General features: G+C 39.6%; 1 protein-coding gene across 3 annotated transcripts in view; it reads right to left on the bottom strand.

Moving 5' to 3' along the window:
- Positions 1-279: 279 nt before the first annotated feature.
- Positions 280-26,639, bottom strand: part of zbtb38 (zinc finger and BTB domain containing 38) — a 106,318-nt gene continuing 79,958 nt past the window's right edge. For all 3 annotated transcript variants that reach the window (XM_048604765.1, XM_048604764.1, XM_048604766.1), the window contains one exon: positions 280-5,465. In XM_048604765.1, the coding sequence (XP_048460722.1) occupies positions 1,302-5,465 (4,164 nt within the window). In that variant the 3' untranslated portion in view covers positions 280-1,301. The remainder of the gene's footprint in view (positions 5,466-26,639) is intronic.

Below are 26,639 nucleotides of genomic sequence, written 5' to 3' on the forward strand. Positions count from 1 at the left end.
CAGGAGCAGGCAGTTGGACTAGTTTAGTTGGGATTATGTTCCGCATGGACTGGTTGGACCGAAGGGTCTGTTTCGATGCTGCTTAACTCTATGACTCTATCACATCAATATTAAAAAAAAGGGCTAGTTTATTTGTGAGTGGCTGTCAGGAAAACTGATATCCTGTCATGAAGATTTATCTACTGTCACTATCAAGCACTGTCTATATGACCTGTAATGTATTGAAAATAAAAGTATGGAAAATGAATCAAAATGTCACATTTCAACAAGGAAAGCTAAAAAATTATATTGTTTAATTTGCTTTATTACATCAAATTAATTCCATCAATGGCATCTACAGTGATCACATCCTTTTAACACAAAAAAACCTTTCCCCTTCCATACCTCCCTCCCAATAAAAGTAACCCTCCCAAAAAAAAGTAACCCTTAGTTTGACAAATTCCTTTACATTTGTTACATGAAATGTTAATCCAACAACAGTCACACATTTATACAATTAAATTTCAAGTTATTGCTGACATGTACATCAGGAAATCTCCTTAAATGTTTCAAACACTATTTTCTGGGCAAAAAATACAAACTAAAGCATGAGAAAGAGCAAACTGACAACAGTTTTTTTTAAACTCTGATCTAAATACAGTTAAATGTCACTGTGCAAGAGGGGGGAAAATGGTACTTGTGGGCACAGTATACATCACATATCTATAGTTGTATCTTACTAATGAAAAAGACATATATATATACACAAATATACATATATGTATCTGTACATACAAGACTGCTACCAGTTGTCATGACTTTTGGACCTTTCTAGTGATATAATTGGCTATTTTAATATCTTGGACGGATGCTTTGCATTAACACTATTCACTTTAACTTTGAAAGTAAGTTTAATTTAGTACCCAACTTGCTTCTACTTAAACCAATGCTGCAAGCATGCTTCTCTGCATTAGAAGCTTCAGTGAACACCTCATAGACGTAAAAAAATTAGATACATTTTTAAAGTTTCAACATAATGATGTTTAAAACAAGGGAAATTTTCAGAAACAACTGGGAAATAATGGTTTTAGGAGAAATAGTGGTATTTATTTCCTTCAAGAAAATGACTTAAAAAAAAAAGAGGAAACACGATTTCTTTCCCAAGGTCACTTGAGAGTTTGACCTGTAATACCTTCATAATCTCCTGCAGCACAATTTCTTAAACACAAAAATGTGCTTTTAACTTAAACATTTTGGGTTTCAATGATATTCCAATCTATAGCAGAAGAAAGCACTAAATCCTCAAGATTGAGCAGTTTTTTTTACATGGCTTTGTAGACCATCCCTTCGCCCTGATGAGTATAAAACATTTTAGAAGAATGTTGGTAGAAAACAAATCTGCTGTCATCTCTGTCGCTATTCTCACACTGATAAGAAATATTTCTGCAAATAGGCAGATTAATGTCTAGATTTTGCTGGTGAATCTGCCAAATGTTCTCACTATTCTGTGGTAGTGATCTCTGTAAAGGATCTGCACTGATGTCATGAGCACTTGGCCATGGGTATTTTGCACTATTAGTTTGAACAGTTGGCAGATGAGGCTGGCCACAATCAGGGCTGAGCTCTGTGTCGCATGAACTATGGTTCTGTTCACAACTACTTGTAGTAGTTGCTAATTTCAGTTTGTTCTCTGCCTCTGTCCTATTTTTAAGCTTAGATTCGGCTACAGTTGGACAAGTCATATTTGTGTGGAGATCACTTTGGTAGTTCTTCGATCCTTCTGCATCCTCACAACTAGGATGCTTTATTAAGTGCTTTTTTTGGTGCATACCAAGTGCAGCTGCTGTTTTGCAAACCTTAAAACACTGGAAACAAACATGCTCTTTTCCTACCTGCTGAGCACGCTTTCTTTCCAAATGTCTTTGCTCATGATTCTTCTTGGTCGTCAAGTAAAGGAAACGCCGAGGGCAGAAGTGACAGCGGTACCGCTTTTCCCCAGTGTGGATCCTTTCATGCTTTTTAAGAGTTTCACTCAAAGTGAAGGCCTTGTTGCAGTAGAGGCAAACAAATTCTTTAACACCCAAATGGATGCGTTCATGTTTATGGAGATTTCCTTGGACGGAAAACCGTCGGCCGCAGGATTTGCAGGAGAAAGGTTGTTCACCAGTATGACATCTCATATGCATTTTCAATGTAGAAGAGTTTGGAAATAATTTTGTGCAAATAGTACATGAATAAGGCTTTGTTGTTGAATGGCATTTTAGTTGTCTTTTCGCTTCTTCAGAATGTTTTGTTTTATTGCCAAGTGTACAATTAGATTCTTGAGATACATCATTAATCTCTTCGTTTAAAGCAATTCCTTTTGGGATGTCAAAATTCTGTTCTTCACTGATAGCAGGAATTGGAACAGAAGGGCTATCAACATTGCATCCACCATTTTTCTTCCATCTAGATTTTCTCAGTTTATTAAAGCCTTTAGATCTCTTTTTTGGCTTATATGAATAGTATGGTCTCCAAAGTTTGTCATTTGAGTCATGATCACTCATTTCATCACATGTTTCAATGCCTCCAGTAGAATCTGCAATACTTCCAATAGGATCTGTGTAACTGGGTGACTTGGTAATCTGTTCTTCACTTTCTTCTAATTTAATATCCTGGACCATCTTTTCTTCATTTGGAATCATATATTTAGGTTTTCTACCTTTTCTACGGAACTGTTTGGATCCAGTAATTTGTCTTTGTACAACTGCTTTATCCCCGATCTTCACTGTAATTTGGCAAAGAGGAGCTACTTGACTATCTGTGGAGGTTCCAGGGAAGGCAGGCTTTGCAATATAAGTTTCTGTTCGACATCCTCCAGATAAAGGACTTGAATGATTTTTTTGTGTAGCAACCAGTTCTGTGATTTGTCCATTTCCCTCTTTGTAGATACCTTTTTTCTGAAATCTAACACAATCTTTAGAAATATTTTTCCTTGGATTTGTGTCCAAAGAATCGTTGCTCATATTGGTCTGTGAAAGTGGATGATAAATATCATTGCCAGACTGTACTCCATGGTTGTACGTAATGACTGAAGAAAATGCATTTCCATGTTTTATAACAGATGAAACCCTATTACTGTGCATTATAACAGACTGAGCTGTGTGCCCATAGTTAATAACGGAAAGACCTGTACTGTTCATGTCAGTGGCCAACGGTTGTTGCCTATTATCAGCATCATCTTTATCGTTATGATAGGTTTCATTTTCTGTTGAAGTGCAAGAAAGTAAGGGATCATTAAGATAGCAGCCAGCGGAAAGACTGCCATCTTCACATTCAGCCAAGAGGCATGTTTCCCTTGCACCACTTTCAGATCGTTCTGTGAGAAAGGATCCTGGTGCACAAAGGGAAGACTGCTGTGAAGGCATAATTTCTGAAGATAGCAACTTATCCTGCAAGTGCTCTGAAGTAGATGACATGCTACTACTGATGGAAAAATTATTGATGTCAAGAGAACTCGCATTTTCATCAGTTGAAGGAACTCCGACAACTTTATTATCTTTGCAGGTTTCTGGGCAAGATCTAGTGTAAGTTTTGTAAGGTCTTTTTTGTAGTTTCATAGGTAGAAGCCTGTAAAGTTTGAATGGATACATCTTGGCTCTATATCCACCACTTGCAGCTTTCTTGTTTGTGGGAAGACCTGGGTCAATGCCATGAAAAGATTTCTGATGGGTTTTCAAAGTATAGTAGGTCATAAATGTCTCTAAACAAAAGATGCACTGATAGCGTCTCTCTCCAGTATGCCATATTTCATGTTTAGTACGATATTCAGCTAATGCAAATACCTTATTGCAGTAGTGACAGGGATATGTTCGCCGCCAAGAATGAACATTGGCATGTCTCTTTAAGCTCGACAGAGTTACATAGGAACGTTTGCAAACACTGCAAAAATATAAAATGTGTCCCTCAACAACTTTCACAAAATGTTCTGGTTCTGGGGAGCTGTTGCCTCTCCTTGACTGCACCAATTTCAATGGGCACTTGTTGGAAGGTTCTATTTCTAAAGCGTGAGAAATTGAATTTCGATCTTCCTCACCACTTGCAACTTCATTGTCGCTGCAAATATTCTCCACTTGCTCATCAGTTGATTCACGATCAGACAAAGTCGTTCCTGGTCCTCTGCAAAGATGCTCGTGAGTCTGCAGCCTCTTCAGATGAACGAATGGTTTACCACAATGCCTACAGGATAAGGGCTTCTCTAAAAGTGTTGTGTGGATTTGGGAATGGACATTCAATGATGCTCGAGTACTAAAAGATCGCGGGCAATATTTACAATTGTAAGGAGTTTGGCATGGTACTGCTGGTGCAGTTTCAGACCAAACAGTATTAGATACTAATTTGCTCATGTTTTCCATAGCAGAAGTTCTTTCTTCATCATTGCCTCCACCTTCAGTTTCCTTTGTCTCCACATCAGGTCCATTTAATGGATCAGTAGCTGGCACAACATTTACTGGACTACTATCATTTGCAGTTTGCAAAGCATTCAAGTTAAATCGTAAAACATTAAAGCCAGTTGAGCTTGCAGTGTAGAGTGTTTGCGGGGCTTTGGAAATTTGGTCTTCCAACTGCATCTCCTGTGTAGCTCCAGAATCAGCAGTATTGCTATTAATATTGCACAAAGGTTTTTCATTTTCTTCCACAGGTTCCTTTACTTGAAGATCATAAGGAGGATCAACATTTTGCTGATCTTTTCGAGAAGAAGATACAGCATAGGAATGTTCAGCAAAAGTATGAGCAGGTATCTGCTGTGTGCCATTTGCAGCCTGGCCAACACATACCATGGACAGCTTATCAGATTCTGTTGTTTTTTTGTTGACATTGGTTGTCAAATCAACTGGAAAATACATGTCATTGCCAGCCTGCATGTCAAAAATTGAAAACGCATTTGTGATTCGAGGTCCATTTACACAATGGAAATCCTCACTGCCTTTGTCACTCATAGCATTGCAGTCCTCTGCTTTGAAATTTGGAAGGCTAGTTGGCAAGGAGAGGGAAGAAGCAGAAGAAACAGACTGAGTAGAATTAGGTGAACAACTGCTTAGTGCATTTACAGGTTCAATGTGTTGCTGAGGAATAGGCATCAGATTTTCCAAAAATGATATGCCTAGTCTTTTCCCAGCATCAACAAGTTCTTGAACTCTCTCATACCCTTTGATAGCTACCTTTGCACTATAGATGAAATGCAGTATTTCTGCAAACACATCTGCCTTGAAGTCAGGCAGCTCCAGGATATGGCCAACCAACCACAACTCCTGGCTTGAAAAGAGGTTCTTAAAGTAAATGCTGGCTGCTGCCAAGACATTTTTGTGGGCTTTAAACTTGGCGTCCTCCACAACAATGGTTACATCACAAAAGACTCCTTTGGTGCGTTGTTCATTCAAGCAGCAAAGGACAGTCTGGCTGTGGGAGTTGTCCATCATATCTGTACTTGAAGGCATGGCAATCTTCTAGAAAAAAATGAATTCAAGTCAGCACTAGAAACTGAGTCAACTCTGACCAAGTGCAGATCAGGGATTAACGTAGATTTCATGTCTATAGTTATAAGTAAAAACACATGTGTAAACACACTGAAGCTTTATCCTTATCTTTACGGTGTTAATGTAAAGAAGTTGTGCTATTCTGTTGTTCATCTAACCAGGTGATCTGAAATTTACTTTAGACTTCCTTATAATTTGTAAACACATGCTTTATCCAAAAGATACCTGCCAAAACTAAGTTACATTTGGTGATCCTTGGTGGAACTCTTGAATGCAGGGAGGGATAGGATGGTGAAACTGCATTGGGATGTCCCACCTGCCTGACCTGGCCCAGACCAGAGCTGGAAGAAGTGTAGACACACTCTCCGGACTAGGGGCTCTAATCTAGGGCCATACTCCCCTTGGGGCTGATGGAATTTCCGGGCGTCGCTCAGACTGAATGAGACCAGAGCCCGACTACAGCCTTCAAGGGTCAGACAGGCCTCCCCCTACCCAAAAAAAAAACCCTCCAAATGCTGGAGCGGCCACAGTCACCCCAAAACCCCCACCTCCCACACATATATTTCCCTGGCTCTGCCAAACTCTGTGGGCTATCTGAAGGATCCAGCGCAGTGCCACACGAGAGTGTCTCCATGTTGAGGCTCCTGGTCCGTGCCCACCTTGACCTAACAGAACTAACGTAAAGCAAAGAGTGGGGATAAATAGGTGTTGGCTAGGGAACGGGTGGTATATTGAAGTGGCAGGAAGTTCAGAGTCATTTTTTTTACAGACAGAACGTAGGTGTTCTGCAAAGCAGTCACATTTCATTTCCGCAATGTAGAGCAGACAGAAATGTTTATGTTTCTGTTATTGTGATGGAATGAGTGATGCTGGTCAGGCCACCATTTGTTCTGTAGAAAGGTCACTGAAATATTAACTGTTTTCTCTGTGCAAAGATGCTGCCAGACCTGCTGCGTTTCTCCAGCATTTTTGTTTTTTTTACAGCAGTTGTTACCCATCCCCAGTTACCCTTGACAGGGAATTGGTTCCTTGTGACTTGGCCAATAATACACAAAAACACCAATTATCCGGTTATTATGACATTAACTATTTTCATAAATAAATGTTGGCAAATTGCAAAAATAGTAGGTGGTGGAGCATTTGCAGGTTTGATGCTCTTTCTGTTTAAAGAGGGATCTCAGTTGGATAAGGCAAACTAGTCATCAACATAATCTAATGCACTATGCACCACCACATGTTCAATTTCATGCCCAAAAGCCAATAATAAAAAAAAGCTTTGAAGTTACAGTTTGAATATGTATTTTCACTAACGTGATTCAATAGAAGTAGGTGACAAAGTTTTCACTGGAACTAGTCAGAAGTCACATGACACCAGGTTATAATCCAACAGGTTTATTTGAAATCACAGGCTTTTGGTGCATAGCCCCTTCACCTGATAAAGAGGCTACACTCTGAAAGCTTGTAAATTTCAAATAAACCTGTTGGACTGTAACCTGGTGTCGTGTGACTTCTGACTTTGTCCAACCCAGTCTTCACTGGAACTGGAAGAAGATAGGCAGTCATTATATGAAATACAGCAATAGTTTGAAAAGCATATTGTCTTTTTGTAGAATATTGTAGAATTTTTTTTAAATTGAATTTCCAGTTATAGCTGAAAAGATAAAAAAAGAAATTAAATGTTGTGTTAAGGGCTTAACTAACTGTAACAAATCAAGAAACTTTAGAGCACATACTTCACAGAAGTAAATCTCGAGTACTTGCAAATGAAGAAAGTCCTTTGTGCGTTAACTTTATGCCAAAATGTACTCACTCTTCCAGAAACTCAGCCATTGAATTGACTGAAACTTGATCACAATGTCCGATCCCAGCTAATGGAGTTTACTGATAAACAGCCCCCAAATGCTTATACCAAGTCATAAATGTCACATTCCGTGCTCCATATCAGGCAATATTGGTGCCAGTATGTCTAGTGGACCACTATGACTGCCCTTACTTGGTCAACACAGTAAGCTGCTAGTCACAGCTTACAGAACAGATCACATCATCTCCTTGCTGCAGTTTCATCCTAGGCCAGAGTTTAAACTAGCTTGACCAAAGTTCCCAGCATGCTTGATTGTAGCTCTTAACCAGTCTCATAGCCATTTCTCCTGCTGGCCACCCTGACCACAGTCCCTCCTCTTGACCCTGATCACAAACCATGACCAAATTCTCTCTCGTGCTTAAGTGTTTGTATCCAGTCAAACTAACTATTAATGTATGACTAATATTGCATTCTTACAATTAATTAAATTCTCGCTGTGTAACATCAATTCCATGTTTAACCGTTGCATCTTTCCATTTAACAAATTCAGTTTAAAAAAATATGAAAAATATTAAAGGACACAGTATTAACACTGTAACATGTGATGTAAGATGAACACAAGGGTAAATCTGTATTCCAATTGCACCCCAATCCCATAAATCATCCCACCAATTAGTTACTTTGAAAGTGTTAATATCCTTTTTAATCTCTTCAATTTTTTGAACCACTTCAGTCGAAGTTGGATGGGCATTAGCTAACCACACCTTAATTTGTATCAGATTTTCTGGCAGAAGTTCAATAGTAGTGTTGTATTTCTCAAAATAGTTACTTAACATCCTTTTAAATCATCTGTAACATTAAAAGAAACTTCCTCCCTCTTATGTATATCAATTAACTCCAGAAAGCATATTCTAACTGGCATTTGAGAGTTGAAGCAAAAAATAGTGTTTGTAATATTACATATTAATGCACTATTTTGGTACTGTTTCAATCAGGTAGTAACAATATTCTCACTCACCTTTATAAGCTACCCATGTAATAACCATATTGTGATTCTTAGCTTCCATGTACAATTTAGATTCATATCTGTTCTAAAACCACATGAAGCCTATTCGTTTGGATATTTTGGGTAAGGACAAATAATTATTTCATCTGCTTGAGAATTCCCAATTGGAGAGGATGTATGGCGTAACGTAAAGACATACTGCACGGAAACAGGCCCTTCACTCCAACATGTCCATGCCAACCATGTTCCCAAACTAAGTCCCAACTGCTTGTGTTTGGCCCATATCCCTCCAAACTTTTATGTAGTTATCCAAATGTCTTTTAAGCGTAACTGTACCTGTATCCACCACTGCCTCTGGCAGTTCGTTCCACACACTAACCACAGTGTAAAAAAAGTCGCTCCTCATACCCTTTTTAAATCTTTCTCCTTTCACCTTAAAAATATGCCCCCCTAGTTTTGAACACTCCCACCTGAGGGAAAAGACCCTTGTCATTCACTTTTTATCTATGTCCCTCATGATTTTATAAAACTCTAAGGTCACCCCACAACTTCCTACGCTCCAGTGAAAAAAGTCCCAGCCTATTTTTATTACTCAAACTGTCTATTCCTGGCAACACCCCTATAAATCTTTTCTGAACCCTCTCCAATTTAATAATATCGTTCCTATAGCAGGACGACAAAAACTGCACACAGTACTCCAGAAGAGGCCTCACTAACATCTTGTACAGCCTCAACATGACATCCCAACTCCTATACTCAGATGTCTGAGCATGCTAAATGTCATCTTAACTGTTCTGTGTACCTGTAATGCAAATTTCAAAAAACTATGTACCTAAACTCCTAGGTCTCTCTGTTCTACTACACAAACCAGGGTGCTACTATTAATTGTAGAAATACTGTCCTTGTTTCTTTTACCAAAATGCAATACATCGCATGTACATTGCAAATTAAAATCGATCTGCCACTCCTCAGCCCATTGGCCCAATTGATCAAGATCTCTATGTAATATTAGATAACCTCTTCACTGTCCACTATACCATCAATTTCGGTGTTATACGCAAACTTACTACTCATGCCTCTTCTGCTCTATCCAAATCATTTATAGAAATGACAAACAAAAGTGGACCCAGTAGCAATCCCTGTGGAACACCGCTAGTCACAGGCCTCCAGTCCAAAAAGCAACCCTCCACCACCACCTTCTGTCTCTTATTGTCAAGTAAATTTTGCAACTGATTAGCAAGCTGTCCCTGAATCTAACTTTACTGAGTAGTCTACTATGTGGAACATTGTCAAAGCTTTTCTAAAGTCCAAGTAAACACCATATACGGCTCTGCCCTCAATCTTTTTAAGTTACTTCCTCAAAAAATTCAATCAAGTTTGTGAGACAGGATTTCCCTCGCACAAAACCATGCAGACTATCCCTAATCATACCTTGCCTCTCCAAATGTATGTAAATCCTATCTTTCAGAATCACCTTCATCAACTTACCCATCACCGATGTCAGTCTCACAGGTCTATAGTTTCCAGGCTTCTCCTTACAGCCTTTCTTAAACAATGACATAACATCAGCCACACTCCAGTCCTGTGGCATCTAACCTGTGGTTATAGATAATACAGATATTTCTACCAGGGGCCTCGAGTTCCCATAACCTCCTGGGATACACTTGATCAGGTCCTGGAGATTTATCCACCTTTGTTTTCTAAGACCTTCAGCCCTTCCTCTTCTGTGACATGAACTGTTTTCAAAGCATCAATATTTATTTCCCCGAGTTCTGTAGCCTCCATTTCTTTCTCCATAGTAAAATCTGATGCAAAAAATTCATTTGATATCTCTCCCATCTCCTGAGGTTCAACACAAAGACCGTGTTCATCTTTAAAGAGCCCTAGTCTCTCTCTACTTGCTATTTTGCACTTTATGTACTTGTAGAATCTCTTCGGATTATCCTTACCTTATCTGCCAAGGCTGTCTCATATCCCCTCTTTCACTTCCTGATTTCCCTCTTAAGAATGCCCCTACACTGTTTATACTCTTAGAGATTAATTTGATCCCAGTCGTCTATATCTAATATATGACTTTTTTATTCTTAACTAGAACCTCAATATCTTTATTCATCCATTGTTCCCTATTCTTACCAGCCTTACCCTTCACTTTAACAGGCATATAATGCCTCAGCCTCCTACTTGTCAGTCATTCCTTTACCAGCAAACAGTCTGGTCCAATCAACTTTTGAAAGTTCTTGTCTCATACGATTAAAATTTGACTTATTCCAGTTAAGAACTTTAATTTTTATGGAAGGCTTATCCTTTTCCATAATTCTATTTGTTCTAAAATAGTTATGATCACTAGTTCCAAAGTGTTCCTCTAATAAAACTTGTTATTTGCCCTGCCTTATTTCCTAAGAGGTGGTCAAGTTTTACTCCTCAAGTGGGAACATTTACATATTGATAAAGAACATTTTCTGGAACACATTTAACAAATTCTTCACCAACCAAATCTTTAACATTATAGTTGTCCCAGTCAATGTTTGGAAAATTAAAATTCCCTATTATTCTTGCATATACTTGAGGTCTCTGTAATATTTGCTCCTCAATTTCCCCCTGACAATTGGGGGTTGTGGGGGTGGAGGGGTGGGGGCGCTGTTATAGTACAATCCCATCAAGGTTATCATCCCTTTCTTATTTCTAATTTCATCTGGATGATTCCTCAGAAATATCCTCTCTAATTACAGCAGTAATGTTTTCCCTAATCAAAAATGTCACTCTCCCTCCTCTCTTGCCTCCTTTTCTATCCTTCCTACAGCATCCAAAACCCAGGACACAGAGCTGCCAGTCCTCTCCTTCCCTCAGCCAACTTTCTGTAATAGCTACAATGTCCTAGTCCCATGTTCCGATACGTGCCTTACCTGTTAGACCCCTTGCACTGAAATAAATGCAGTTTAATTCTTCAGGAGTTACCTCATTCTCTGATTTGCTGTTGTCTGCCTTTTCTAATTAACTTTTTCTGATTCAGAACCGCACCGAGTAGTTTACAGACTCCTGAAATAGAACTAGTTTATCTCCCCAACAGGATATTGGTCCCTTTTTTTAACAGGTTTTTCTGTCCCAGAAGAGATTCCAATCATCCAAGAATCTGAATCCCTGCAGATTGAACCACCTTTTCAGCCACAGATTTATCTGCCCTATCCTTTTATTCCTTCCCTCATTAGAATTTGGCACCGGGAGTAAACCAGCGATTACTACTTTTGACATTCTGTTTTTTTAACCTTCTTCCTAACCTCTTAAATTCACTCTACAAAGCCTTAACCCTTTCCCTAACTAGGTCATTCCTATCAACGTGTGCAACAATTTACAGCTTCTCACTCTCATCTTTGACAATATGGTTCAAATGTTCTGAGACATCTTTAACCCCGGCACTAGGAAAGCAACATACTATCCTAGATTCATCTGAGGAAGGGTCACCGGACCCAAATCGTTAACTCCTTCACAGATGCTGCCAGACCTGCTGAGCTTTTCCAGCAACTTTGTTTTTGTTCCTGATTTACAGCATCCACAGTTCTTCTGGTTTTTATCCTAGATTCACGTTCACTGCTGCAGAATCTCCTGTCTGTGCCCCTGACAGAAAAGTCTCCTATAACAATTCTTTTAAATCTTAACAGGCCCCACTTAACACAAGATTCATTTTTAATCTTAATTTTAATTGGGCAGTTTGAAAAAGGGTATAGACAATACAGGGTCTACATCTGCTGAAACAAAACCTCTCACTTCCCACAAGGGCAGGAAGTCAGTTCAACTATTTCAGACATACACACTGTCAGTATATATATCTGCTGGTGTTGGGAACTTATCAGGATAACTAACCGCATAATCCATGGCTGGCAATTCGGCTGCTTGAGCAATCATCCACTCAGTAATTTAAGATCTAACTCAACAAGAGGTGTATCTTGGTGATGCTCTACGTATTTTCCACATATACTGTCTTTCTAATGCTAACTTCCATCAACAAAAATTTTCAGAAATGGTTTTGTGGCTTCAGGTGTGTCAGATACATACCCAGATCTAGTAGACTTTTCATGTCCTCGCCCATTTTGTTTTGGAACAAATGGTCCCTTGGGATCACTTTTTGCCACAATTTGACACTCACGTGGTTCACCACTATAATTTAAATTGTCAATTAAGAAAGTTTGCAATTTAGTCCATTTAACCATGATGTCTCAACCTTGAAGAATTAAAGTCCAAAGTGCTACTTGGATTTGACTAACTATACCATCTTTAATGTGTTCATCTAACAACAACTGAATAGGAGTATGATATGTAAAGATAGTCAAGGCATTAAGCCTAATTATGTGAGAAAAATACTGTACTGCCCAGAAAATTGAAGGAAATGTCTTTCACACATTGTAAATCCTGGCTGTAAAGCCAAGAAGCATAAGCCACTGGTCCCATTCTCCTGTGGAATTCCTGTGAAAGCAAGGGTTGAATCTGTTGCAGTGACCTATAGTGCAAAAGGGAGTTCTGAGTCCAGTACTTACAGTGCTGGAGATGTAGCTAAAGCCAGTTTAATTCTGAAACAGTCTGTGTGTGCTGTTCAGTTCACTGACAAAGAACATTCTTCTTCAAAAGATCTGATCATGGAGATGCTTTGGTAGCAAAATCATCAATATGGTTTCTATGATAGCCCACTAATCCCATAAAAGTGCGAAGCAAGTTTACATCTTTCAGGAGGGGCAACCGCACAATGGAATCAATGCGTTTCTTTTTGATTTTGCACTTCCCATAGGTCACCACAGTGTCTAAGCACATGACCTGAGACTTCATAATTTGCATTTTCTTACAGTTTATTTTAAATCCTAACAAAGTGAGGAGGGTTAATAGTTCATCCAATAAATGGAGATGTTCCTCTCTAGTTTCAGTCTGGAGAAGAAGATCATTTACAGAGATAGTAGGAACTGCAGATGCTGGAGAATCCGAGACAACAAGGTGCAGGGCTGGATGAACACAGCAGGCCAAGCTCATTTTACATGCTGGATTAAATCAGATCATGAAGAAGACTCCAAAACTTGTGGCCAATCTTTGCTGGCATCTTTGAAGATGGATGGAGAATTGTGGAACCATTGGGGTAAACAAGACCATGTATATTGCTGATCTTGAAACATGAAAGCAAATTTATATTGATATTGCTGATTTAAAGGAATAGACCAAAACACACTATTAATGTCAAGAATAGTAAAATATTTTGCTTGTGAAATTGCTTCGCCATTGTCCTAGGACTGGTTGCTACTACTGATACTGTGAATGGAGTCATTTTATTCTCTAAAATCAATCATCAGTTGCTAAGATCCATCTGGTTTTCTAACTGGCTAAATGGGAGAATTTTTTGTTGAAGCTACAGATGATAAAATTTCCTTTGTAGCAGACTCATAATTACCTTTACTGCTTCTCCTTCAGTTTATTCAGGGAAACCATACTGTAGGTTGTAGATCTGTGTCTTCTCCAATTTCTTCCCCTAACATTCAACAACAGTCATGCTTACACTTTGCAAGTGCATCTGCATGTCTAGCAATAAACTCTTGTATGATTAAATTGTTGGACATATTTGTAGGTTTGAGCCAGAATTCCCTGACTCTACAGAACCTGTCTGCGTGGGTTTCCATGTTTATCTCTATTGGCACCTCTGCCATTTGCCATCTGCCAGATACAACAATTCACTGGGTCAAAAGTCAAATTACATCTACTCATAAAATCGGAACCCAAAATATGCTTTACTGTTCGGGGAAGTTGTACTAATATGGCTGGGTGGAAACAAACCACATTGCCCAACTTAAACTCAAACTGGGTCCATTACAAACCCTTCTTGGAAATGTCTGGTAAGCCCACTCAAAATAATTGACCCTTTCTTTCATCAAAATAAACAAATATCCCTGGATGTGTTCAAGGTAGTGTGGGAACTTCCTGTATCCCATAGGAAATTTCACAGGATGGCCTCCGACCTCGCCTTTTATCAAGGGTCTCCCTAGACAATTTCACCTAGCATTACATACCCACACGTATGGGGCCTGGCACTGTCCTGCCCTCAGATTCCCGTCAGTGATGGTGGATAAAGAGAAGTCTCCTCTGCTTCCCTTACTGGACCCTGCCACACTGGTCCCTCTAGTGGCAGGGCTCTGTATCCTTGGCCTGGTTGTTGTCCCTGTCCTGTGGGTACTGGCAAGGTGACTACAATCCCAAGCAAAGTGACCCAGTCAACCACAATTATAACACTGCAGCAGAGGTTTCATGTCTCCTTGTGGTTGGCCTCTACCTCTACCCACAGGCACTGTATGTGGTGGCAGGAAACACCACTCCTCTTCCTCTACCTCCTTCATTTCTCCACACTGGACTGGCATTAGGACCTTTGACGAGAATCATTTACCCATTCTTACTCCACTTGCCCTCATCTACCTCTTGAATTTCCTCCTCTCAAGCTTGAACCATTTGCCATAATATTCATACCTCATCTTGTGTATCATCTGTGGGATCAAAATTCTCATGCCTTCTTTCCCCCTTCCGAAGCATGTGCTAAGGTTCTTAACCAATTAGAACAATCCAGTTAACCAAGTACGATCCATATCCCCCAAAACTAAAGTGAAATGAATCCACAACTAATCCACAATTGGGACTTTTATTCCCTTGACAAGGCATCTGCTGTTACATTACTGTAATCTTGATTTGGACTCACTTAACATTAAAACGCTGAAGTGACAAGCTCCACCAAAACAATTGCAATGTTTTATGTTTAAGTTTCTGAATAAAAAAATTATTCAGTTGAGGTCTATAAACACGTCAAATTGCTGAAGGGGTCCAGTATCACCAGCACTTTCTTCTGGTGGAGTATTTTCTGTTTTTGTTTTGAAGCTCTATAGTCCTGTCTGAAGTTGTGAATGGTGGTGGATGTTTAAACTAACATAAGATGGAGGTTCCACACATTTCCTCATCTTGAAATGATTGGGGAGACCAGCACTTTAATGCTAAAGGGATGTAAATAATTCAGCTTTGCCATCTTCATCCAGAAGTGCCAAGTGAATGATCCGTATTGACCTCCTCCCAACATCCCCAGCATCACAGATTGATCAATTTGATTCACTCCATATGATAACAAGAATCGGCCAAGAAAGCTGCACCAATAGCCAAGCTATTCCAGTTCAACATCAACATGGGCATCTGTCCAACATTGCTAAAAAAAAATTGCCCAAGGATGCCCTCCCTACAAAAAGCAGGACAAATCTAAACTGGCTAGTTACCATCTTATCAGTGCACTAAAATGACGGAAGGGGTCAATGTTAACAAGCAGCACTTGTAGAGGAATTGTGTGCTTACTGACACTCATGTTGGGTTTACTCAGCCTCTCTCCCAATTACAAACTTGGTCCAAATATGGAAAAAAAAAAGCTGGCTATAGAGGTGAGGTGAGAATGATTGCACTGGACATCAAGACGACATTTGAACAACTGTGGCATTAATTAGCCTAGCAAAACTGGAATCAATATGAATCAGGGTGAAAACTCACTGTTGGTTAGAATCCAGCCTTAAAAACAAAAGATGGATGGCTGGTTGTTTGAACTCAGTCATCTCCGCTCTGGGAATTCATCAGGTAGTCTCCTAGGTCCAGCCATCTTTAAATGCTTCAGTCACCTTCTGTCTGTCATCAATTCAGAAATGGGAATGTACCCCAATGGTTGCCCGAAGATCAGCATCATTTTTTAACTCTTTTGAGACTGCAGCATTCCCTATCCATATGCAACAAGACCTGCAAACCATCCCAGCATGGGCTGATAAGTGGCAAGTAATATTTGCCCCATATAAGTGCCACACACTGACCATCAATAGAGATTCTGTCACCCGTTAACATTCAATGACATTACCATTACTAAAACACCTGCAATCATCCTAGGAATTATAATTGACAAGAAAATAAACATTGTGGCTACAAAGGCAGGTCAAAAGCTTGGAATTCTGTGGAGAGCATTAGTTTTGAAACTGTGACCACTTTCTGCCCATGGCTTCAATCCTTTTCTGCATGACATCCAGTCAAAGCTCCCAATTGGGCACAGAATCATAGTATTGCTATGGTGTAGATGGAGGCCATTTGGTTCATCATGCCTGCTTCAGCTCTACCACCCAGCACCAATTTCCTGCTGTTTTCTTCATTACCCTGTACACCATTTCTATCCACATAACCATCCAATATCCTCTTGTATGCATCAATTGAACCAGCCTCCAGGCATTTCCAGGCAATGCATTCCAGACCCTAACTGCTTACTCTGTGAAAATGTTTTTCTCACGTCACCTTTGCTTCACTTGCTCAATACTTTAAATCTATGCTCTGTCATTCTTCTTTCTTTTACGAGCAGCTAACAACTCTGCAGCCTGCTGTTGATTTTGAAAAAATTTTAGCCTTGATTAAATCTCCTCCCATCCTCTTCTCTATAAGAAGAGTGCCAATGTCTTCAATCTATCCTCATCATTGAAGTTTCTCAAGTGGATGAGGTGTTCAAGGAGGTGTGTGGCATGCTTGTCTTCACTGGTTGCAGCATTCAGCATAAAAATTGGCAAGCCATATTCCAGCTGTATTGACCTTTAGTTAGGCCACGTTTGGAATCTTATGTGCATTTCTGGTCAGCACATTGCAAGGAGGATGTGGAGGCTTTGGAAAGTATACAGAAAAGGTTTACCAGGATGTTGCCTGATTTGGAGGGTATTAGCTATAACGAGAGACTGGTCAAATTCCATTTGTTTTCACTTAAATGTCAGAGGCTGTGGGGCAATCTGATAGAAGTTTACAAAATTATCAGCGGCATGGACAGAATGGACAGTTGAAATCTTTCTCCTGGGGTAGAAATGTCACTTACTAGGGGACAAAGATGTAAGGTAAATGGGGGAATGTTTAAAGGAGATGTGAGAGTTTTCTCCCCCAACAGAGGGTGCTAAGTGCCTGGAATGCACTGCCAGAGGTAGAAGATATGATAGAAACGTTTAAGAGGCATCTTGACAGATACATGAATAAGCAGGGAATAGAGGGATTTGGACCAGGTAGGTTTAGTTTGGAAAGGTGCCATGTGTCGATGCAGTCTTGGTGGGCCGAAGAGTCTGTTCCTATGCTGTACTATTCTTTATTCGCCTCCTTCACCACTGACACACCATGGCAGCAATATTAGAGATAGTAAGAACTGCCGATGCTGGAGTCTGAGATAACACAGTGTGGAGCTGGAGGAACACAGCAGGCCAGGCAGCATCAGAGGAGCAGGAAAGCTGACATTTTGTGTCAGGACCCTTATTACTTTTTTTAAGATGCAGTTCAGAACTCATCACTCCTTTCACAGCACCGTCCAAAGCAGCAATCTCTACTCTTTTAAACTGTAAGTAAACTGAAAGTAAAGCCTCTTGACACCATCCTCATTAAACAATTGAAGGACAGGGACAGCACGGGCTATAAAAAGAGTAAACAGCCCTTGACTGTTTTAAACTGAAAGTACATTCTCTCAACCACCATCATCCCCATCGACTCCCAGGACAGCACAGGGTTAGATACAGAGTAAAGCTCCACTGACTCTCTTTTAAATTAACAGTAAATGGAAAAGTAAAGTCCGCTCAACAATGTCCCCATTAAATACTTCAACGATGGGGACAGTATGGGTCTAGACACAAAGAACAAGTCCCTCTACACAGTCCCAGGCAGCGACTTCTACCACCTAAAAGACCAAGTACATGTGATTTATGTGCAGATAGATGGGATTACCATCGCCTGCAAGTTCCCCTCCTGGTCACATTCCAGCCTGACTTCAAACTGTAATCACCATTCTTTCACTGTTGCTATGTGTGGAAATTCAGTTTCATTCACTTCTTTGATATGATCTCTAAAAGGAAGCAACCACAGAGATCATGGATGCACTAGTAGTAATCTACCCAGAATCATTAGATTCTTGAAAAGCCCCAGAGGATTGGAGAATTGCTAATGTAACACTGTTATTCAAAAAGGAAGGGAGATAAAAAGACAATAAGTATAGGCCAGTTAGCTTAACTGTCGTTGGGAAATGATAATGAGTGTACTACAAAGGATATAATAATACAGCATTTAGTAATACAAAATGTAAATCATACAAAGTCAAAATGGCTTCATGAAGAGGAAATCATGCCTGACAAGTTTAGTAGAATGCTTTGAGGATGTAAAAAGGAGACTAAATACAGGGCAATCGGTAGATGCAAGTGATTTGATTTTCCAAAAGGCATTCTATATAAAGGTACTGAACATAAATCCACACAGGAGATAATGGTGTAGGGAGCATCATATTAGCATGGATAGAGGACTGCCTAATAGTATATGAGTAGGGAAGTCTTATTGCAACAGTACAAGGTACAGTTTTGGTCCCCTTATTTAAGGAAAGGTATTATCCCATTGGAGACAGTTCAGAGACATTTTACTAGGATGATCCCTGGTATGGAGAGATTGTCTTATGAGCAAAAGGTTAAAACAATTTGGAATTCCACTCACTGGAGTTTAGAGGAATGAGAGGTGATCTCATTGAAATATACAGGACTCTTAAGGGGCTTGACAGATTGAATGCTGAGAGTAAGTCTCTCCCATGAGAAGAAACAATGATGAGATGGCATAGTCTCAGAATAAAGGGGCACCAATTAAAGGCGGAGATGAATTTCTTCTGTCAGAGGGTTGAGAGTCTGTAGAACTTCTTGCCACAGAGAGCTGTGGGGACAGAGGCCTTGTGTATATATGGCTGAGATAGATAGATTCTTGATCAATCAGGGAATGAAGAGTTATGAGAAACGGCAGGAAAGTGGACTTGAGGAGTGGCAGATCAACCACAATCCAAATGAATGATAGCAGGCTCAAGGGGCCAAGTGACTCACTCAAGTTCCTATTTCTTATAGAAGGCAGAGTCAGGATAAAGTGGGTAGTTTCAGGATGGCAACATGCAAATAGTAGGTTGAAACAGAGATAAGTGTTGAGGGACAATTATTTACGATATATATTAATGCCTTTGAGGAGGGATGGAGAATTTACTAAAGCCAAGTTTCTGAATGACATAAGTTCAGTAGATAATAGAGAATGCAAATGGAATGTTGTCCATTATTTCAAAAGGAATCGAGTTTAAAAACAGGGAGATCTTCCTAAACCTATACAAGGCATTGTCAGTCCACACCAGGAATACTGTGAACATTTTTGGTCCCCTTTTCTAAAGCAAGGTGTAATGGCATTGCACATTCCTGACATGGTTCACTTGGTTGATTGCACATTTGGAGATATTTTATTATGAGAGGCTGGGTAGATTGAGCCTGTACTTATTGAAGTTTAGAAGAATAAGATGCAACCTTATGTAAAAATATACGATTCTTAGGCAGAGATTGACAAGGTAGATGCAGAGAGATCTTTACCCCTTGTAAGTGAGACTAGGATCGGAGGCTGAAATCTCAGAATAAAGGGTCACACACTTAAAACACCGAAACGTCAGCCTTCCTGCTCCTATGATGCTGCTTGGCCTGCTGTGTTCATCCAGCTCTACACCTTGTTGTCTCTTGTATTACTGCTGGACTGCTAATCCAGAGACCTGGGTAATGTTCTGGGGACCCAGCTTCAAATCCTGCCATGGCAGCTGATGGAATTTGAAATCAGCAATGAAAAAAATTTGGAATTAAGAGTCTAAAGGTGACCGCAAATCCATTGTTGATTGTCAGGAAAAATCCATCTGTTTCACTAATGTCCTTCAGGGAAGGAAATCTGCTCGCCTTAGCTGGACTGACCTACATGTGACTCCAGACCCACAGGTTGACTCTTAAGTACCCTCTGGGCAATTGGGGATGGGCAATTAATGGAAAAATTAAATCAGTAATGCCCTCATCCTATGAATGAACAAAAAAAAGAGATATTTCTTATCTCAAAGGGTAGTGTTTTTTTTAAACCAAAGAAGGTCCTTGAGGCTGGGTCATTGAGTATATTAAAAATCTGTGTACCACAGCCTTGAATGAAGGGGAATCAAGGGTTGTGGGGAAAAGGCAGGTAAGTGGAGGAGTTGAGGATTATCAGATCAGGCATGATCTCATTGAATGGTGAAGCAGGCTTGATGGGTTAAATGGCCTACTTACTGCTTCTACATCTAACTGCCTTACCCGATCAGCTTCAAAAAAAACAAGACAGCCCTTTCAATCTATTCTCCCAATACCACATCACGAAGAATGAAGCTATGATTAAAGGTTTAGATAATAATGACAAGGATATGTCAAGCTATTTGTCAGACATTTAAAAATATATGTATAGACATTCCAGTGCACGTCACTGTCTGAATAGCTCCATGCTTGCACAATGGGATTCTGTTCTTTTTTGAAATCTCTTGTTTTGATGGCTATGCATGTTCTGTCTAGTTATAAGCTCAATGTCAGATAAACCAATAGTATAACTTTGTTGTTTCTCAGTTTCCTGATCCAGTCAGAATTATGACCAGAGCCACAGCTTTGTGACAAATAAGTCAACACCTGCTTTTATTAAGTAGCATTTTGTGGATTGTTTTCCATGACCCTGCCCTTTGCTTCTCTAAAAACCACAAATTAATGGAATTGGATGCAGCAGTGTCCAATATTTTCTGCAAATACTCTAGTCCTAATTGTTTGGATTCAAAATCTCTCCTTCCTGCTAAGCACACTTTTTTATGTCATCCCTTTCTAAAATAGTGCTTCTCAGCTGAGCTACTGTCTTTAATTACTTGAATTAATTGGACTGAAAGTGTCTGATACAAATACCAAAGGTTATACAACTAAACATTGTGCAGCTCCTTCATTAAAGGCACAATCCCACTAATGATAAAGGTGATCCCACTGATGAAAAGAAGTGACTATTTCCCTTGCATGAAGATGAGTTGCATTTCACCTTGTCATTGATGGCCTCAGATTCAATTTTCTTCCTATTCAAGATCTTAATGGCAACATCATCAATTTGTTTTTAAAATAGGCATTTTTGATACTCAGTAGTATTGCCATCTATTTCCAGATAAGCAAACATTCAAAGGCCTCTGCTAATACTGTTCAATATCTCTCCTCTAGAAATTGGAAAAGGTGATCAAGAATGTACAATGTTGTTTCCCAATTTGTCATCAGTGCTTCTGTTTTTAGCTGATCATCAGCAGGAGATAAACCAAACTGGAAAGTCACTGAGCAAATTATAGGCACAGTTCTGTCGTGTCATTCTTTGGCAAGTGTTAGGGTTTACATTTATATGCCAATGCACAAAGCTTGTCTCAAAACTCAAAACTAAAAACTGATAAAGGTCACAAGAAAACTCAGACATTTTGTTCTGAATTAGGAAACCTAAAAATATAAACTCTCAATCTTTTTCAGGCTAATATATTGTATCATATTTCAACCAGTCCCTCGGCATGCCCTCTCCCTTCCTCCCCCAATCAGTTGTGATTCCAGATGGGTTATGTTCCCCGATGAGGACGGACAAACTGTTCAATTTACAGTACTTGATCCCTCCCTTGGCTGATTGCAAGCAGATTGACTTGAAAAAGGTCCCTTCTCTTGTATCCATCTTTTCCCAGCCCAAATGTTCTTAAGTTTTAAAAGAAGCCAATTCAACCAGATGCTTTTGCACTAAAGAGAAAGTAAATCTACTAGCTACTAAAAAAGTGTGAGAAAAAAATAAAATGCAACATACACACTCAAGTTAGAAAAGAGGTAAGTCTCCAAACAGTTAACATCAACAAAATAAATCACTCTTTTGCTTGTCATAAATTCATACAGATGTACAACATGGAAGCAGACCCTTCAGGCCAACTCGTCCATGTCGACCAGATATCCAAAATTAATCTAGTCCTATTTGCCAGCATTTGGGTCATATCCCTCTAAACCCTTCCTATTCATATACTCATCCAGATGCCTTTTAAATGTTGTAATTGTACCAGCCTCCATCACTTCCTCTGGCAGCTCATTCCAGACACAAACCACCCACTGCATGAAAAAGTTGTCCGTTAGATTTAAGAGGGACCTAACTCCTCTCACTTTAAACTTATGCCCTCTAGTTTTGGACTTCTCCATCCTAGGGAAAAGACATTGTCTATTCACCCTTTACATGCCCCTCATGGTTTTATAAACCTCATCAGGTCACCCCTCAGCCTGTGATGTTCCATGCCAAACATATTGTGAAACACTGTGGCCATTGACAGGGTGATTCTGATAGCATACAGTAGTGGACATTCTCCTTGTGTCCCTTTGCAGCGCACTTTAGCACAGTGGAACTTAGGCCATAAGGTAGCACGTCAGCACACAGAACTGTTACGATGTAGAGTCATAGAGATGTACAGCACAGAAACAGACCCTTCAATCCAACTTGTCCACGCAGAATGCAGAAATGCAGAAAGACTTCAGAAATCTAAAGCAAAAAGCAAATTTGGAGTCCTAGTTCTGGATTCACTTCAGGTTAATATGAAGGTTCAGCTGGCAGTTAGGAAGGCAAATGCAGTGTTAGCATTCATTTCAAGAGGGCTGGAAATCAAGAGCAGGGATATACTGCAGAAGCTGTATAAGACTCTGGTTAGACAGGAATATTGTGAGCAGCTATGGGCACCGTATAAACAGGAAGGATGTGCTGGTATTGGAGGGAGTCCAGAGGAGGCTGACAGGAATGATCCTGGTGATGAAGAGCTAGTCATATGAGGAGCAGCTGAGGACTCTGGGTCTGTACTTGATGGGAGTTTAGAGCATGAGGGGAATGTGACTAAACCTTACAGAATACTGAGAGGCCTGGATAGAGTGGACATGGAGAAGATGTTTCCACTCGTAGGAGAGACTAGGACCCGAGGACATAACACCTGATTGAAGGGATGACCCGTTAAAACTGAGGTGAGGAGGAATTTCTTCAGCAAGAAGGTGATGAATCTGTGGGACTCATCGCCCTCAGGGCTGTGGTGGCCAAATCACTGAATGTATTTAAGACAGCGATAGATAGGTTCTTGATTAGTAATGAGATCAGTGGTCACAGGGAGAGGCCAGAAGAATGGGGTTGAGAAACATATCAGCCATGATCAAATGGCGGTGCAGACTCAGTTGGCTGAATGGTATAATTATGCTCCTGTACCAAAAGGTCTTGTGTTGCAAAGATGAGTTTGATTCCATCAAAATGTTCCTCTACTCTCAACAAAATAACTAAAATTGGTTATACAGTGATGGACAAATGAAAGAATAGGAAAGAACATTGAAATCTTAACCAGATCATGTAAAGTCATACAGCCAGGGACAATGTGGCCAATTGGTGTGCCAGAAACATTGTGCCCTTCTGGTATTATTCTGAACTTTCCCTAGACTCCAATATCCTTCTTCAAGCTTTTATATAATTCTCCACTAAACAATATGATTGATAATGGTTTCATTGAGCAAGTGGAAAAACAACACTGCATTTCCTAGATGTTCCAGGAATAAATATGCGGGAGAATTTGGACATAGTGACAATGATCCTTTTAAACTCTGAGTGCAGCAATCCGGAAAGTACTGTGCAGGCCACAGCAAGGAAAAAAAGTTACAGATGCAACTTAACTGTATTAAATAGGCAACGCACAGCAAAGTTCGAGGGAACATTGGCTGCCAGCGTATTCAATTTTCCATTTACTAATGGACAGTCAATTCCCATTATGTAAAAGGCAGTGCTTAAAACTTCAGTTTGTCACATTAAGGCAATAATATAATTCAGAATTATTGTACACAACAGAGGCTCATTTGCAAGTACAAAGTGTAAAATTGTGTAGTTTTGTCTGGTTTCCATTTTTAAAAATTCTATCAGCGAATCTCAAACTGATGCATTAATTAAATGTGGTTTAATCAGCACGTACCAATTTTTTACAAACTCACATAATAATCAATTTATTTGGCACACCTTAACAATTTTCTTGAAGAAATCTAAAAACAAGCTGAAATTTTGTAAAATCAGCAGTGTGTTTGCTTGGATAAAAAAAATTCAGGAAATTGTATTTCACCATTAAGCATGTTTTAAAATCTCTTTCCCAAAAGGTGGTGCTAGGACTCTGCATTATGCAAGTTGCTGTATTGTATATTTTTCACAAAAATAAATGAATGAAAGGAGGAGACCATCCTATAAATCGGTTTTAAGCAACAGTTTGCTTGTTGCCATAGTTTTTGATAGTATGCCCCCTGCTCCCACCTCACTTCAAGGCGGAGTGAATTATTTTCTCACAAAACCATTGGGAAAATATGCTGCAATATAAACATCTTCTGTAACAAACACTGTTCCCCTGTAGGCTATACAGCAAGGAATGTGTACCAGTAGTCCCGGAAGTTCGAACCAGATCTCCAACCTGCAAATCCCTCTTAATTACAACAGTTCTTGAAAGTTATAGGTGACCAGATTTGTTTTAGTCAGAAGCCAAAGGTCACTTTACATTGCAACATTGACAAGTCAAATGAAAAAAGGTAGGAATGGCTATCTGAAAGAAACAGCTATTTTCTGTGCTATGAAAAGCTACTGATTCACTGGTTTAGAATTGCTAAGACAGAAGACTAAGTTGCATTTTTATAAAAGATATGTCAGTTTGACTTTTGCGAAATCAAAGCTACCTTTTCAACCTCATTTACTGAACCATTTCAGAAAAAAATCATCCTCTCAGTGGACTAATGCTTTCTTGCATCTTCCCTGAATCGATTCTTTATCATATTAAAATGATAGTTATTTTTCTGTCATCCCATATAAACTTGTGTATCTCCAGTGGATTATGTGCTGCTTAGTCTTGTTAATTTGCCTGTCCCCATAAAACTTTTTGTCTGGTAATTTTGAGTTCGAAGTGTCTTTCCTCACAGGTTTTGTTGCCTTGCCTCAAGTTATTTGAATGTTTCACATTAATTTAACCCTTCATTCCTGTTGTAAATGGGATGCTAGAGGGAATAGACTTACGCACCAAAAGTCACCATACTGCAGTCGTTTCTGAAGCCATTCTCAGGCGGTCACCTCAATGCTCTCCTGTTGGGGTCCTATCATGTACAAAAGGCTGATGTCATTTTAAATGCCTACCAAGTAGTTTGTCCTTAATGGGCACTTCAGTAAAATATTGGTAAATCGCAAATCAATCTCAAAAAATGTTGTATGCCAAGATCTATTATGTGGACTAGTCCTCATCTCAGCTCTATTTAACCAGACTACCTGTGATGCAACTTTCAAAGAACTATGTACCTGAACCCCTAGGTCTCTCTGTTCTTCAATACTACCTAAGGCCCTACTATTAGTGGTATAAGCCCAGCTCTTGTTTGTTTTACCAAAATGCAATATCTCACACTTGTCCAAATTAAGCTCCATCTGCCACTCCTCAGCCCATTGGCCCAATTGATCAAGCTCTCTTTGTAATTTTAGATAACCTTCTTCAATGTCCACGAAACCACCAATCGTGGTGTCATCCATAAACTTACAAACCATGCCTCCTGTATTCTTATCCAAAGTATTTATATAAATGACAAACAAAAATGGACCCAGCAGCAATCCTTATAGAACATGGCTGGTCACAGGCCTTTAATTCGAAAAGCAACCCTCCACGACCGCTCTCTGACTCCAAACCGTCAAGTTAATTTTGTATCCAATTGGCAAGTTCTCCCTGAATCCCAAGTGATCTGGCATTACTAATCAGTCTACCATGTAGAACCTTGTCAAAGGCTTTACTAAAGTCCATGTGTGGTGCAATGGTAATATCCCCTTCCTCAAGGTCAGAAGGTCTGGGTTCAAGTCCCACCTGCTTCAGAGCCGTGCAAGAAAATCTCTGAACAAAACAGAAATTGCTGCAAAGGCTCAGCACGTCCGCAGCATCTGTGGAGAGAAATCAGAGTTAACGTTTCGGGTTCAATGATCCTTCCTCAGTTCTAAAAAGTCATCCCTGTGCCTGGACAGATTCTTGATATAATTGCAAGATAACAGCTGCTAATAATCTAGTCCAATTGGCTCTTCCAAATTCTAATTAATTCAGCTTATAAATCATGCTAAAATAATTTTAACTTCTCTGGGATTCTGACTTCCTTGATGTCAGATGCGGTAACCGTTGCCCTTTGGTTCATCTTTTTACTGGGGTAGTTTCACCATTCACATCAGTAGATATATTTGGACTAAAGCTGGTTCAAATCTCACTTCAGTTATTCTCAGGAAAACTTCTGATTTATCTAAGTGGCAATCTGAAAATATCTGCACATCTTCTGAGTTGTCTAGTCCTTCGATCTCAATTTCTGTAATCTTGCTTTCTCTCAAAAGCGTACTACCATCTCTTCTCGGGCTTCATGGTTGAAATTTTCAGTGTACAGTTGCTGTGCTCACT

Source organism: Rhincodon typus, chromosome 13 (assembly GCF_021869965.1).
Source record: "Rhincodon typus isolate 14 chromosome 13, sRhiTyp1.1, whole genome shotgun sequence".
Classification (NCBI taxonomy): domain Eukaryota; kingdom Metazoa; phylum Chordata; class Chondrichthyes; order Orectolobiformes; family Rhincodontidae; genus Rhincodon; species Rhincodon typus.